Consider the following 17089-nt stretch of genomic DNA (forward strand, 5'->3'; position numbering starts at 1 on the left):
GTAAGAAGAAATTCATGTGAACTACCTCTTATTGGTACATCCTCTTTAGGTGGAGTGATTCTTTAAATAACAAAAGATTTGAAATGGGAGGATTTATGCTTTTGTGGATGACGATTCAAGCGAATCAGGTTGCCCATTATCAGAGAGTTTTGCAGAAAACATTGGCAATGGCACTTCTTGTTTTAGAACATTTATAACCTGTTCTGAGTTTGGCCTTTCCTTGTGGTCTTGAAGGGTACACCATATTCCCACACTCAGCAAGCATCTCATTTCATTTACATTAAAATCCATCTTCAATTCCTTATCCGCAGCATTCAAAATCTCTCCATCCACATGATTTTTCCATACCCATTTCGCCAAAGGCACATGATTACTTTCCCCATCCTGGTGAGTCCTCCTTCCACATGCTATCTCCAAAGCCAAAACCCCAAAACCGTACATGTCTGATTCTTTGCTAACCCTTCCTTCGTTTATATATTCTGGAGCTAGGTACCCATATGTCCCCACCACCCTTGTCTTCTGAGTCCTCAATCTTGGATCCACCAACTTTGCTATCCCAAAGTCACTAATCTTAGTATTGAAATCTGTGTCTAACAAAACATTACCTGACTTTATATCCCTATGAACAACACACTGTTCTGCGTCTTCATGAAGATAACGAAGTGCTCTAGCCACACCTAATGCTATCTTGTATCTAACATCCCATGTCAACCTTCTTCTGTTGCCAAAAAGATGATTGTCAAGGCTTCCATTACTCATGTACTCAAAAACCAGTAACAGCTCCCCTTGTTCCTGGCACCACCCCATGAATTGCACAAGGTTTCTATGTATAAGACGACTTATAATCTTCACCTCGTTTCTAAATATTCTCTCAGAATCTTCCACATCAGAAAATATCCTTTTCACAGCAACCACGCGCCCTCCGTCATTCAGAAACCCTTTGTAAACTTCTCCAGACCCTCCTTCTCCCAGCCTTCTATCATCTGCAAACCCGTTGGTGGCTGAAACTATTTCGCCATAACCAAACCTTCTAGGCATAACTTCTCTATCGAAACCAACACCATCCTCCGTTCTTCTCCTTTTGATGGTCACCCAAGAAATACTAATAACCACGATCACGAAAACAATAGAACAAACCACTGTAACAACTACTACTTTGACCTGAACCTTGCATTTGGTTGCGATGCCATTTTCTCTGTTTTCCTCTGCATGCGTAGAATTTATATCTAGGCTTGAACTGAACTCCCAGGAATGGATCACATTTTTCTCAGTGGACGACCCAGTTGAACCCGAAAACCCAACATTGACCCACTCCGGTAAAATTGCCCACAGGTCAATATTGTACGAAAGATAATCGCTGGGAGAAGAAGCAGAACTAGTTCCATCAAATAACCACGAAACAGCGAGGAGTTTGGCAGAAGCGTTATAAGTGATCAACGCATGCCCCATCTTCCCTGTGTTGCTCTCAATATCAAACTTGGTAGAGTTGAGAGATGCCACAGAGTTATTGTTGATCCCTACGTGTTGCATTGGTGGGTCTAAGTCGTTTACATAAGTGTCAAATTCGACAGCAAGGATGTTATTTTGGGTGTCATCGTATAGGCCGAGAAGGGAGCCATCATCAGTAGTGGTCGGAATCTGGTAAGCAATAGGGGCCAAGTAGAAGGCAAAGCCATCACCGTACTTGACTCCTGAAGGTACGTCGATAGTGAATGAGAAGCGAGTTGAAAAATCAGAGACATGTCCGTTAGAAGAGTTTTTGAGGCGTAGAGGTTGGCCATAGATGGCTCTTCCAACTCCGTTGCCGATGAGTGGGTTGAGGACTACAGATCCGTTCTCAATCTTGGCCACGCCTGCGTATCCAACGATGCTTGCACTTTCAGTGTCGTTAAAGTTAGTTATGCTGAAGGAAAATGGTTGAACTAAGTTTATTGGAAGGATAAAGAGGATGAACAAAAGAAGAAAAGTTTTCAAGTAGTGGAAATTTTCAAAGGTTGCCAACATCGTTTATTGCCACTGAGTCCAATCTTAACGAATTAATTAATTAAGGATGGAGTTGGAATAATATATACAATGAACAAAACTCAGATTGATACATAGAGACAAATAGTTTGCTATATTGGGGATTTGATGAATTAGTGAAAAGATGATGGAAGAAATATATAGTGAGTGAGAAGGGAATGATGAAACTAAGACAAATTCACATGGCTGAAACAGGACCTTAAATTGTGGAATAAGGAAGTATTTGGGCATGCTGCTAACATAACTAGGAAAAATATTATTAGAAGAATAAGTGAACTTGAAAGATGGATGATGAAAGCACTTTAGATTATGAGGAAAAAAAGAGAGAGAAAAGACCTGTTTAGTGAGCTTAGGATGATCAATTTGAAGAGGAATCAGAAACAGAAATTTAGGATGAAATTAAAGATGTGGAAGTCCAAGAGGCTTTTTCCCCAAGTGGAACGATTTTGGGATTTAATTTCCTGATAATACCAATTTGAGATTTAATTATCTAGATAACATCATTTATTTATTTTTTATTCTTGTAAAAAAAATTCCTAGAATTTGGCTTTTGAAAGTTGAATTCTAGGGTATTTTTTTTTATAACGAACAAGAGTGGAAAAATGTCATTTGGTGGGTCATTGAAATCATATGATTTCTGAAAAATATAATTTTTACTTTCAGTTTTCAACTTTGACAACTTCGATGTATGATTTTTAGAACATGAAAATGGTTCTGGAAATTGGTTCCTGATGGATCGGAGGTGATTTTCAATTTGTATTTCTTATTTCTAGTGTTGAAGTGTAAGAGATGTTTCATTGTTGGGTAACTAGTAGGAACTTTATTTGTTTTGTTTTCAGCATTGGAGTAGTGTGGGTGTGTTCTAGTAAGTAATCGTAATTTGAGTTTATTCTCCACAATTCAAATTTATTATAAAAATATATTTATTAAAATTTATTCTCCACAATTTAATTTTATTATAAAAATACAAAAAATATTTATTTACTTTTCCCATAATACCTATAAAATATTTTATTTCATTATCTTTGTATTAATATTATCTTTATAAATTTTAATATTTGTAATTTTCAAATTTTATATTTCCTTCTATTTTAATTTTATAAATATTTAAATTCACTACTAAACAAAATTTAATAATTTAATGTTACATAATTTAATAATTTTCTTCCCTTACTTAAAATTTATACTCTTCATTTTTAATTAAAATTTTCAAACATTTCTTACTTACAAAATTATTTTAAAATGATTTTATTTTATTTTTTCTTAGATTTATTTAATTTTATTTTGTATTTTGTATCTTCTTTCCCATTTACTCCTGAAAAGCAAAAATAAAATTTTAAAACATCACCCTAAAATTCAGTTACTTACATTAATTTTGAATAAACATTCATATACTAAAATTGAAAACCAAAAGTCAAAATTATATTTTTCACAAATTTTGATGACTGACCTTTTTCCGTTTTTATTCATTATCGAAAACAAAATACTCTCAAAATTCGATTTCTTAAAAACCAAATTCTGAGAAGTTTTATTACGAGAATAAGAAACAAATGTGAGAACCTGAAAACCAAATTCTTACCGTTAACATAAATGATATTATGGAGAGAATTAAATCTTAAATAATATTACCCAAAAAATTAATTCCTACAAGCGTTTCATTTGAGAAAAAGTTCATGAAGAGTTGTGTGAGGAACTAATAAAGGTTAAAGGTGTTGAGAATGAGTTTTTTTTAAAGAAAATTAAATGAATCACTATGTTTGTTAAACTTGGAAATATCGAATTCCCATCTAAATAACTTTATATTTTGGTTTCATTAAAAATTCGGAGAGGTAATAAAAGAGGAAGCAATACAATTTATTAATCAATTTCAAAAGATTATATAGATAATCAGAAATTACTTACATATTACTAACGATCATTGTTAATTATTATTATTGTTATTAATATTATCATTAAATTTATCATAAATCTCGTTCCATATTTGTTTGTCCAACATAAATCACTGTGGAGTGTGACTTCTCTCATTTCCAATGGTGACGTAAAAGAAATACATCAAGATGACATATGCAATTACCTCTGTGGAACCTTCAAAGTCATATGGTCAAAGAAAGATTAGTGGTTTTTTTTTTTTTAAATTAGGAAGAGAATCTGAGAGAGTAAATTTAAATTTATTTAAAAATAAAGTATAAAGAAAATAAGGTTATTTAAATTTATTAAAATTTGTGAAGGTTGTGGTATTATTTTGGAAGAATTTTTTATTTTTTCAAAAAGTATATAATGTAGGTTAACAAATTTATCTTTATATTTAAAAGTATTTGAATAATAAAGAAATTAATTATTTATATATTATTTTTTATAATTAATAATGTTATTATCATATAAATTTATTTCTTAATATAAATAATATTTTTTTTATTAATTATTTTTTTTATTAATAATATTAATGGTATTTTATCATGAATTGGATTAGCTTAAAGACTACAAAATTTAAAATTTACAAGTTATTTTGATATTTCTGTGAATATTCAAAAGTAACAAACATCAATATAAAATATAAAGATAATCCATTTTGTATGTGAAACAATATATTATTTCATTTAAATTTGTATCAAAATCGATTATACATTTCTTTAACTTCAATTCTTCAGAGAATCAATTCTCCTTCATGAATGAATATTCTGATTAAAAAACAATTTCGTAAAAGTGTTGACCATGTGCAAATGTGCAAAGACTTGACCATGCTACAACACATTTTTTCTATACATTAACCAATTGCATTCATCAACCATACTAATCAATTTCGCATAAAAAACGACATTTTCCAACAACTTTCACCTTCATTTCTGCCAAAAAAATTTCCCATCATCACCTTCAATTCCTTGTTGCTATGAAATATTGCATTAACTACACTTCCCTATTTATCTTTATTCTTTATATTTTCTTCCATAACTATGAAATAAACACAATTATCACTATCAAACAACACTAAAATATCAGAAAGAGAGAGATAGAACAAATAAAAAAGAAAATAAAACATCTTTTATTAAGTTATAATCAAAACATAATAAGAATTATCTCTTTAAACATATGTATTTCACCTAAATTTGAAAGAATAATACTTGTAATTTTTAAGTTTTGGAAATAATAAGAGTAAATAGGTTTTTTTTTTTTTTCAATAGTGAATATGTACGATTTAGTCCAACTAAAATCATCGAATTTGCTAATTAGATACCAATTTAGATTTTACCAATTGGTTTCTAAATTGATGTCTAATTAGCAATCAAGGTTGGTGTCCAAATTTAGAATCTAAATAATTGATAGCAAAAACCTTGGTGGTTAATTAGACATCAATTTAGAAACCATCTAATAATAATACAAACTAATTTAGAAACCAACATTATTTTAGTCTCTAATTTAGTAACTATAGCAACTAATTATTTTTTGTCTCTAAAAATTGGTTTCTATTTCATGATTTTCTTGTACTGAAAATAACAAAATTAAAATACTTTATTGCTGCTCATTAAAAAGGAAAATGATACTTTGACAATCCTTGAATTGTATACAACTCTTGATGTGATGAATTTAAAAATAAATATATATAATAAAAGATAAATTTAGAATTAAATGATATGAAAAATATTAAAATAATAATATTGAAAGTTGTAATGTAATTGTATAAAATTTGTAAGTTATCGATGTATCATTACCCAATAAAAAAAATTATTCCCATTAAAAAATTGTGTTCATACTTACTGCGGTTTGAAAAACCTCTTCTATGTGTCTCACTCTCTAGTAGACTAGATTAATAAATCCCTTCTAAAATTATAGTGTCACTTTTTTGCTTATTTATATACTCAAGTGTGGTTCTCATGCATTTTTTTAATTGGTAAACATTAGTTTAATAAAAATATCTTTTAAATTATGAGAGAGTACCTTATTACAGTAAATGAAGATGAATATTCCTTGTCTAATGTGATACTTTAATGTAGCGTACGTAATCACACGTAATCGTAATGAAGAAAGAGAGGTTTTGATGAACCCTAATTGTAGAGAAAAATAAATATAAAAGAAACTTGTATTCACTTGTATATTAGAGAGTAAAATACATGGTGTATATATAAGAAAAAGATTAAGACCTAGCTGAAACAGAAAAGAAAAGTTGGGCCAAACAAACAAAGCCCAATAATTTAAAATAGAAAATTAAATATATTAACACCCCCTCAAGCTGGGGAGTAGATATTTATCAGGCCCAACTTGGATTTGAGAGTAGAGAATTGTGCGGAAGTAAGGGCTTGGTGAATATGTCAGCAACTTGCATTGCAGAAGTAATGGGCAGTAGTTTGAGGAGACCAAAGTTAAGTTTTTCACGAACTAGGTGGCAATCAATGTCTATGTGTTTGGTTCGTTCATGAAAAACTTGATTGGAAGCTATTTGTAGGGCATATTTGTTGTCACAATACAGGGTTGCAGGTTGGAGAGAGGAAGATGTAAATCCTGAAGGAGGTAAGACAACTATTGTAACTCACATGTGGTGGTGGCAAGGGCTCTATACTCGGCTTCAGAGGAGCTGCAGGAGATAGTTGACTGCTTCTTTGATTTCCATGATATTAGGGAGTCTCCTAAGTAGATGGAATATCCAGTGACAGATTTGCGTGTGGTAGGACATGTTGCCCAGTCAGAGTCACTAAAACCACAGAGGTGAAGTGAACTAGTGTGAGAAAAATATAGTCCTTTACCAGGGGTGCCCTTGAGGTAATGCAAAAGACGTGAGACAGCTTGCTGATGATGAGTTGTGGGTGCAGATATGAATTGGCTTAAATTGTGGACAGCGAAGGCTATGTCTGGTCGCGTGTTGGTTAAGTAAATTAGACGTCCAAGGAGTCTTCTGTATTGGGAAGTGGCATCAGCATCGAGAGGTGAGCCTTGGTCGGGAGAGAGACGGGAGGTGTGAGTCATAGGAGTGGCCACAGGTGCAGAGTCAAGCATGCCAGTTTCTTGAAGGAGATCAAAAGTATACTTGCATTGACTTAAATGAAGACCAGTACTGTTGCGAGCAATTTCCAGTCCCAAAAAGTAAGTGAGATTACCTAAATTTTTTATCTTGAAGTGATGGTGAAGGGATGCACTAATTGTATTGATTTCCTCCGTGTCATCACCAGTTAAGACCAAGTCATCAACATAAACAAGAATAACAGTGAGTTTATCATTATTATATTTAAGAAAAAGAGAGTGATCAGCAACAGAAATAGAGTAATTATTTGATAAAAGAAAAGTAGAAAGTTTGGTGTACCATTGGCGACCAGCTTGACGAAGGCCATACAAAGACCGTTGAAGCTTGCAAACATGCTGGGGAGAAGGAAGAGAGAGGCCAGGTGGGGGGGTCATGTATACCTCTTCATGGAGATCACCATGAAGAAATGCATTATTGACATCAAGTTGTTTTAAATCCAATTTTTGGTAGTGGCAATAGCAAGGAGAAGGCGGAGGGTAGTGAGTTTAGCAACAGGTGCAAAAGTGTCTAAGAAATCAAGTCCTTCAAGTTGGGTAAACCCTTTGGCAACAACTCTAGCTTTGTGGCGCTCAATAGTGCCATCAGAATGGTATTTGATTTTATATACCCATTTACAACCAATAGTTTTCTTTTCTAGAGGGAGAGGGGTAAGTTGCCAAGTATTGTTAGCAGTAAGAGCTTGAAGCTCATCTTGCATGGCAGATTGCCAAGAAGCATGTTTGGAGGCTTCGTTATATGTCCGAGGTTCAGGATTAGAATTGATAGAGGAAATAACATTTCTAAAATTGGAAGATAAGGAATTGTAAGACAAGTAATTATGAATAGGATATCTACTACTTACAGTGTTGGTTGCAGTGTGGAAATCTGCAAGATAGGCAGGTTGTCGGTGAGGACGAGCTGATCTTCTTGGAAATTGGGGTGAGATGCTTCCTGGAGATGCAGGCGGTGATAATTCTGATGGAGGTGCAATGTTGGATGCAGAAGCAGAGGCACTATTTGTTGGAAGATCATAGGATAATGAGGCTGGTGGAGGGACAGTATTGGGTGCAGAAGTAGAGGCACATGGCTCGACAGGAGGTGCAGTATAAGAAAAAAAATTAAAAGCATAATTATATGCATTAGAAATAGGGAGAGATAAAGTGTTAGGGTCCTTAGGCAAGCCACTGTCCACTTTATATGGAAAGTGGTTTTCATGAAAGATTACATGTCTTGATATCTCTATGCTATGAAACTTTAAATTTAAGATAATATAACTTTTTGTATTTTGCGGGAAGCCAAGAAAAATACCTTTGATAGATCTATCATCTAGTTTTTTCCTATGTGCAGTAATGGTACTAACATAACATAGACAACCAAACACTTTTAGAAAGGAAATGTCATATGTTTTCCAAACAACTTTTCATGAGGAGTGATGTTATTAAGTAATGGAGTAGGAATAGCCTTTATTAAGAAAACAACATGATTTACAGCAAATTCCCAAAAAATAGGAGGAAGATTTGCTTGAAAAAGTAAAGCCCGAGTTACATTTAGTATGTGTTGATGTTTACGTTCTACAATGCCATTTTGTTGTGGTGTTTCAACACAAGATTTTTGATGTATAATTCCCTTTGAAACATAAAAATTTGACATAGCAAATTCAACACCATTGTCAGTACGAATCGTTTTGATATTAGTTTTGAAATGATTTTGAACGAAAACAGTGAAGTTAATGATGTGTTGACGCACTTCAGATTTGTTATGCAGCAGAATAACCCAAGTATAACGTGAGTAATCATCAACAATAGTCAAGAAATAACGAAAACCTTGCATAGAAATTATGGAACATGGTCCCCAAATATCAAAGTGTACAAGATCAAAAATAGCAGAGGTAACAGTATTACTTAAAGTGAAAGGAAGTTTTCTTTGTTTTGCACGACTACAAGTGTCACATACATGATGAGTATCAACATTAATAAAAGAGTATTGTTTGCTTAAGACATGTAATCTTTCATGTGAAGGGTGTCCTAGTCTATAATGACATAGTGTTTTGTCTGTGATATTACAATTAATAAAAGGAGCAAAACAATGCGGTTTAGAACAACTAGAAGCAGGCAAGGTAGTGACAAGGTACAAGCCAGCGGTGGCTTTAACTGTACCAATCCTCTCTTGGGTGAGATTGTCTTGTATAATGCAGTGGGTTGAAGTGAAAGTTAAAGTGCATTTAAGTTGGTGTGTGAGTTTAGAAACAGATATTATGTTTAATTGAAAATGAGGCACGTATAACACATCAGACAAATAAAACTTATCAGAAAAACGTACTAAACCAAAATATGTGGCATAAACAGTTTAGCCATTTGGAAGACTAATTAAGACAGATTTAATTTTAGTATAAGTACTAAAAACGTTCAAATTGTGACAAACATGATCAGTGGCACCAGAATCAATAATCCAAGATTCTTTTATAGAAGATAGTGAAGAGAGAAACTTACTTGTTGAAGAATGATCAGTATTGGAGATTTTAAATCCGTAGAGATAGTGCCGACTTGATTAATTTGAGTGTGAGGGGCAAGATCCCCAAGGTTTTGCTGACGCAAAATGTTGGTAAGGAATTGGCACTGTTGTGATGTAAGTTGAATCCCCTTTACATCCTGTTCTTTAGGAAAAAGCTCAGAAAAAGTGTCAGTAGTAATCATATTATTGGCTTGGAATGTCCAATTGGTGAATTTGTAGCCAGGAGGAAACCCATGCTTTTTATAACAGGTGTCGACAGTGTAGCCAAGACGACTACAAAAAGTGCAGACTTTTCTAGTAAAAGAAAACTTTGAGGTTTTAACATTACCAGAAGGAAAACCCACTTTGCGAAAACAAACAGCCTCAGTATGACCATATTTGCCACAAAAATTGCATGTAATAGTATGACTACTATTAAGACTATGAAGACTAGGGTTTTCATTAAACATTGCCTAAAATATTTTTAAAACCAATAAAGATTTTGAAAGAGAACAGAAAAAAAAAAACCAAGAACAGCAAAGAGGGAAATAAAAATCAGAGAGAAGCGCAGCAGAACTCTTCTTTCGAAGAGCTCTGATACCATATTACAGTAAATGAAGATGAATATTCCTTGTCTGATGTGATACTTTAATGTAGCGTACGTAATCACACGTAATCGTAATGAAGAAAAAGAGGTTTTTGATGAACCCTAATTGTAGAGAAAAATAAATATAAAAAAAACTTTTATTCACTTGTATATTAGAGAGTAAAATACATGGTGTATATATAAGAAAAAGATTAAGATCTAGTTGAAACAGAAAATGAAAGTTGGTATGAGAAACAAAAAGAGATAATTCTAATTGAGTTAATCATGGTTAGTTTAGACTTAAGCATGTGAACAAACTTTATTCATAGGAAATTATCTTCCACAGCCATTTACACTTTGATACAGGGCATTAAACAACTTCTCACAAAAGTAACAGAAATCACAAAACGAAAATGAAAATCTAGATGAAAATTACACAATTCATTCCTCCCGAAATAGATGAATTCAAAGGCTGGGTAGCAAACTAACGTCCAACAGTTATAAAGCTGTGAGTGAAAGGTAGCGACTGCATGGACTGAGAATTAATTTGTTGTGAATCTGTAACTAGAGGAAGATGGTCATGCATATCAAGTGGAAGCTCTGGCAATGGCGCTTCTAGCTCAAGAACTTTTATTACTTGTGCAGCCTTTGGCCTTTCCTTGTCATTAGGGTTAGTACACCACAACCCCACAATGATCAAGCTTCTCATTTCATCCACATCAAACTCCTTGTTCAATCTCTCATCAACAACATCCATCACATTCCCTTCCACATAATGCTGCCACACCCAGTTCGTGAGAGGCACATGAAACTCTCCATCTTTGTAAGTCCTCCTTCCACATGCAATCTCAAGAGCCACTACCCCAAAACTATAAATGTCTGATTGCTTACTAGCCCTACCTCCGTTCATATATTCCGGGGCAAGGTAACCGTATGTCCCCACCACTCCTGTCATTTGAGTCCTCAACCTTGGATCCACAAACTTTGCCATTCCAAAATCTCCAAGCTTTGTGCTAAAATCAGTGTCCAACAACACATTTGCTGACTTAATATCCCTGTGAAGAACACACTGCTCCGCATCTTCATGAAGATAACGAACTGCTGCAGCCACTCCTAATGCTACCTTGTACCTGTGGAGAGAATTGTGATGAAACGAGAGAATTCAGAAGAGTAAAAGGTTTCAGTTGAATAAGACAATTACTCTATTACAAGAAAGTAGGATGTAATTAATATGTATATGATGCAAGAAAATTAAATGCACGCTTGCTTATGTGTTTTTATGATGTATTTTCTTATTTTCACGTTCAAAGCAACAAAAGATGGAGAAGTTATTCTTTTAGCTTGGGGTGGATAGTCCACTGGTTTCAGATGTGTTGTCAAACACATGATAATTACTATATTATTAAGTGATGGGGAACAGTCTGTTCTTGAAATATATTATGTTTCCAACAGATAATAAAATATATTCAAGAACATGAATTGTATGTAACTTACCTAACATCCCAGGTCAAAGGTTTTTTGTCCCCAAAGAGATGAGTGTCGAGGCTTCCATTAGGCATGTACTCAAAAAGCAACAAAAACTCACCTTCCTCGTGGCACCACCCTACGAACTGGACCAAGTTTCTGTGTATAAGACGGCTTATAACCCTAACCTCATTGATGAAAACTCTCTCTGAATTTCCGAAGTTAGCAAAAATCCTTTTCACAGCAACAAGCCTTCCTAAATAACTCAGAAGCCCTTTGTAAACCTGTCCCGAGGCTCCTCGTCCAAGCTTTCTGTCATCTGCGAATTCGTTGGTGGCTGCAACTAGTTCTTTGTAATCAAACCTTCGTGGTATAGTTGCCCTATCCAAGTCAAACTTAACCGAGTTGGCTCCACCTTCACCCTCATTACTCGTATCAACCTTATCCCTTCTTTTCCTCCTGATCATGATCCAAACTGCAATACTCGCAACCACGACCACCAAGACCGTTGAAGAAGTCGCCACAGCAACTACCAAAACGTTTTGTTTTCGGTTCCCCTCACCGGAGGAATTGTCCATAGCATCGGAATTCAACGTTGAACTAAACTCCCACGAGTAAATAACGTTGTGCTCAGTTAAGTCGCCTGTTGAAGCAGAGAACCCAACATCCACCCACTCGGGTAGAATTTCCATGAGGTCAATCTTGTAAGAAAGTGAAGAATTGGAGTGTGAATTTGCCGTTCCGTTGAAGGACCAAGCCACAAAGAGGGTCTTGTCGGAAGCAGTGTAGGTTATCAAAACGTTACATTTCTTTCCCAGGTTTTTGTCAATGTCTAACTTGGCAAAAGCCACGGATTTGAGCGAGTTATCGTCTATGCCAACGTGCTGCATGGGTGGGTCAATGGTGCCATTAAGTGTGTCAAACTCAACCGCGAGGACGTGGTTATGGGGAATAAAGGTGTTGGAGGTGGTGTTGAATAGGGCAAAAGTGCCACCAGCTGCGTTGGGAGGAATCTGGTAGCCATGAGGGGCCATGTAGAAGGCGAAACCGTCAGCATAGGTACCGTTGGTGGCTCTGTCAATGGTGAAAGTGAAGCGTGTGGTGAAGTCTGTGAGAACACTCGAAGATGCGTCCCACAGGTGCAGAGGTTTTGCGTACAAAGCTCTTCCAACGCGGTAAAGATAGTCCACAATGTTGAGTTGTATGGTGCCGTTGGTGGCTTGGCCATCACCCACGTATGCCATGGTTTTTTCACTCTCAGGGTCGTTGAAGTTTGTTATGTTGAAATTTAGTGATTCTACAGTTTTAAGGAAAGGAGGATGAAAAGCCAGTAGAAGAACAAAAGCTGTAACCTTCTCTAGCAACCTCATTCTGAGTAAGGCTTGAGACAAGGGGAAGAACAGTTGTAGCTAGAATTGATATGAATGGAGCTTGATGTTTAGATATATATATACCTCGACCTTTACTTAAATACTATATCAAAACTCAATCAAAGGAGTGTAGTATATGAATTACATGTTGTAATCACTTTCTCGTTCTTTTTTCATTTTAAACGTTAAATACTACTATTTTTTCTCTGTCATTTAGCTTGGAATGTCAATTGAATAGTATCGAATATATTGATTTGTCTCATTTTTCTACTTTGACAAGTTAGACAACGAAAAAAAGCTAATTAGTTTAATTAAAAAGATTGTATAAATCATGTAAACATTTCTGGTAGAAAGAAATGTTTTGGAATTGGTTCGTTTAAAGAGGTTTCTGTCTCATTGTATCCCTTCTTCTATATTGGCATGTTCTGCATCAACGTATACCTACTGCTATATGTATGTGTTGTTTTGGTTTGTGGTTTATTTGGGAATGCATTGTAAACTTCATAATATCTTCTTTTACGTTGTGAGAAGGTTTTGAATATTTGGAGTTGTTTATAATGTTATATAAATTGGATGGAAAGTGACAGTTGATATCCGTTTCATTTTGGCAATTGTGAAGGTGTTCAGAATTATCTTATTCTTACGTGATATTAGTATTTATGCTTTAGTGCATATTTTTTTGGCTATATGGCTATCCGTAATAGTTTAATATGGTGTAATAAGAAATCTATTCTTTGGAATCAGCTTAATGCCATTAGTAAATAGAGTATTTCAATCTTTGGGTACTATAAGGTTAATTTAGTTAAGGGTTTAGGTGTAGTATAAGGTTAATTTAGTTAAAAATTCAAGTTGTAAATTGGAAATGAGAAGATAAATAAGAAGAAAAGGTGATAAATTTATTGTTGTGAGATTTTGAATTTTTAGTGATTTCTTAAAGAAAAACATCTTTGCTCATGGTTTGGCCAATTAGACTTTTATATGGTTTGGTGTTAACTTATGGCAAAATTTCTTTGGTTAAGTATTTCTAAAAGGGAAAATACAAGTTTGACATATTTAGTTTATAAAAATAAACATAAATACAATTTTAAAGTAGAATAATAATATTAGAGGTTATTAAGTGGAAGTGTGAAAAAACTAGTGCAAAAGTATCATTGTCCTTCTAAAAGAATGGTTTATTCAAGTATAGGCATTTCTTGATTTCTATGATTGAGTTTTGGTTTAATGTTCTTATGCAATGATATTCTTTTACCTTTAATATTTATTTACAAAAATAATACTTTTAACAATCCTAAAAAAAATACAACCATCTTGCAACCAACTTTAATAATATAACAATATATATTAAATTTTAAATTAAAAATAAAATAAATATAAGTAAAATATTATTATTTTAAATTTTCAAATGAGTATTTTTTATTTGATGGATATTAAAATATCATTATTTATTTATTTATTTATTTATTATAATTGAACTAAAAGTCTTCATTCACATCTTAGATCCACTAAACAAATTCCCATGACAAAAAGTGATAATTGGGCCCGCGGCGGCAACATTTAACTAGTCCGAGATATCTGCATACCCACGAGCCATTATTTTTTTTTTATCTGTTTGGAGTTTTTTTATTAGATTACAAATCTTATTTTGATTTATCATTAAAATTTAATACTAAAAAAATGTGTAATAATAAAATTTGATGTAGGAAGAAAATTGTAATTTGCATAAAAAAGATTTTATATTAAAGTTATTATAGTTACATAATCATAAAATGATATTTATTTACATGTAAAATTAGTACTTTTCACATTTTTAAATATGAGTATAAAATATTTTTAGATTTAAATTGCAAGTATGTTTATTATATTAATAGATTATATATTTAATTTTAGTAGTTTAAATCCATTATATAAAATTTTAAAGGTATAATACTTAAATAATAAATTTGGTAATGCGTAAGAAATAGTTATATAAATGATGTTATATAAATTAGTCAAAATAGTAATTAATTATTTTTATTTTTAAAATTAATTTTTATTTAATATTTTTTTAGTAGTAAACTTGTATATTTAAAATATGTAATTATAGTTAAACTTACTAAAAGTAAAAATTATATATGATTTGATGTTATTATCTTATAAAAAAATTTCTTTGGTTAATTTTTTCTAGAAGTGGGATCTAAATATAGGTTTTTCTTTATTCTTATGTTATGAGTTTTGGTTTATGTAATGTTATTTATTTATCTTTAATAATATTTTTAACAGGATGCAAATGATGTACACATGGAAATATCTTAAATTAGAATATCATAATCCATAATGACGTGACACTTTATATAAATAATTCACATGTTATTTTTTTATTATAATGAAATCAAAAGTCTTCACTCACATCATATGAACTACTAAATAAATTCCCTTGAGCTAAAGTGTTAATTGGGCCCACGGCGGCAATTAATTTTAATGTTTAAAAAGATACTTCCAGATAGAAAAATATTTGTAGTAGAGATAATTACATTGACTTCTATAATTTTATTTTTAAGCTATATTTTTTTAAGTTGTGAAATAAAGTATGTCATTCGTTGACTATTCTACTGGGTTTCTCTTAAGTAAAGACTTAGTTTAATGATAATAAAAAAAAAGATTTAAATTTTTAAGAACAATAAACTTTTATATGTACTTATTAATTTTTAAAATTAAATATTTAATAAACTATAAAATTTTGGTTTTCAAGTTCTTAAAAAAAACTTTATTTTTATTTTATTCCAAATATTATATTATTTTTTTAAAGTGATGTTGAAATATTTTATTTTTCAATTACTTTTATGTCATATCAACCCATAATTTTTTTATTAAATGATTATGTATCATTTTAGTATTTAAATCATAAGATATTTAATACACATAACACTTCAAATTGTGTGACTTTGTGTTTAAATTTTATAAATATATAGGAAGTAAAACTAAGATAATTAATGTAATATATTTATCAGAAATTTTAATATATTAGGTACTTAATTTGAAGAAAAAATTATTGACTATTTAAAATAAAAATAGATCATATTTTATATATTTTTGAAACTTATTTAAGTATAAATAAATTCTTTTGTTTGAGGGGATTCTTCAAATAGATTAAACCATGAACTATAAGAAGACTTATATAAAAGATTATATCATTATCTCTAATCCAAAATCTTTAGATAATATATTTATGCGTATTCTTTTTTATATATTATTCATCTTAGTATTTTAACTTAAATTCACTTTTTACGAAAGTAAATTGGGAGGGATTGGGGTGGAAGAGAACTAATTGGATCAATTTGTTGTTATTCTGAATTATATTAACTCAGTTCCATTCACATATTTAAGGATTCCAATATGAAAAAAAGAAAAGATTAGGAAAGATGTGGGATAACATGCCACAAAAGATTAGGAAGAGGTTGACACCTTGGAAGGATAAACAATTAACCTTTGCTGGAAGAGTTTGTTTGATTAGATTAGTAATCTCAAGTCTTTAACTATTCTTTCTCTCTTTTAAAGCTTCAAGATTGGTAAGAAATAAAATAAGAAAAATATAAAGACAATTCTTGTGAGGGTGGGTGGGTACCGAACAAAATAAAATAGCATAGCTAAAATGGTTTACAATTTGTAAACCCAAAGAATTAGAGTTAGATATTAGACATCTACAAAGCTTTAAAGAAGTTTTAATTGAAAAATGGAAATGGAGTTTTGCAATATTACAGTCTAAATGTGGGAGATGGAGGGAGTTAAACGAGGCACATCAATTCGAATAGTATGATGGAAGGATATAAAGAAAGTATATGGAACAAAACATGAGCAAACATGGTTCGATAACAATATCACTTGGAGGCTAAGAAGGAGACCAAGTGCCAAATTTGGGCAGATAGATGGAATAATAAAATAACATTGGATGAAAATATCATAGGATGTATCGTAATTCAAACATTAAGATGACAATTGCACTAGAAATGGAAAAATGTAACGATAACAAATGGGTGTGAAGCTTCATATGAAGGAGGGATTAGTTTGAGTGGGAGTAATCTCAAGTTGAGTGTCATTCATGCAGGATTTAACAAATGTCTCACCACAATTAAATGGTCAAGATGGCTGGAAGTGGAGGAAGATGAATTAGAAAAGTGTAATCTCAAACAT

General features: G+C 32.2%; 2 protein-coding genes across 2 annotated transcripts; both read right to left on the bottom strand.

Annotated features, from left to right (window-relative positions):
* On the bottom strand, nucleotides 1-2146 carry LOC137816716 (L-type lectin-domain containing receptor kinase IX.1). The gene has a single exon (XM_068619988.2). It carries the CDS (start codon nucleotides 2002-2004, stop codon nucleotides 94-96), a length of 1911 nt encoding a protein of 636 aa, XP_068476089.2. The 5' UTR covers nucleotides 2005-2146; the 3' UTR covers nucleotides 1-93.
* An 8251-nt stretch (nucleotides 2147-10397) lies between these two features.
* Nucleotides 10398-12972, bottom strand: LOC137816715 (L-type lectin-domain containing receptor kinase IX.1). The gene is made up of 2 exons (XM_068619987.2): nucleotides 11583-12972; nucleotides 10398-11218 (listed from the first exon to the last, which is right to left on the bottom strand). The coding sequence occupies exons 1-2, from the start codon at nucleotides 12920-12922 to the stop codon at nucleotides 10573-10575; spliced, it is 1986 nt and encodes a 661-aa protein (XP_068476088.2). The 5' UTR covers nucleotides 12923-12972; the 3' UTR covers nucleotides 10398-10572.
* Between the last annotated feature and the right edge of the window lie 4117 nt (nucleotides 12973-17089).

Source organism: Phaseolus vulgaris, chromosome 1 (genome assembly GCF_051622355.1).
Source record: "Phaseolus vulgaris cultivar YP4 chromosome 1, ASM5162235v1, whole genome shotgun sequence".
Lineage (NCBI taxonomy): Eukaryota > Viridiplantae > Streptophyta > Magnoliopsida > Fabales > Fabaceae > Phaseolus > Phaseolus vulgaris.

Bases quoted from the DNA above. Each gene is read 5' to 3' on its own strand.
- LOC137816715 (XM_068619987.2), bottom strand. From the start codon at position 12,922: ATGAGGTTGCTAGAGAAGGTTACAGCTTTTGTTCTTCTACTGGCTTTT. The intron at 11,219-11,582 runs GTAAGTTACATA...TTCTCTCCACAG, and splicing joins CCTTTGACCTGGGATGTTAG to GTACAAGGTAGCATTAGGAG.
- LOC137816716 (XM_068619988.2), bottom strand. From the start codon at position 2,004: ATGTTGGCAACCTTTGAAAATTTCCACTACTTGAAAACTTTTCTTCTT.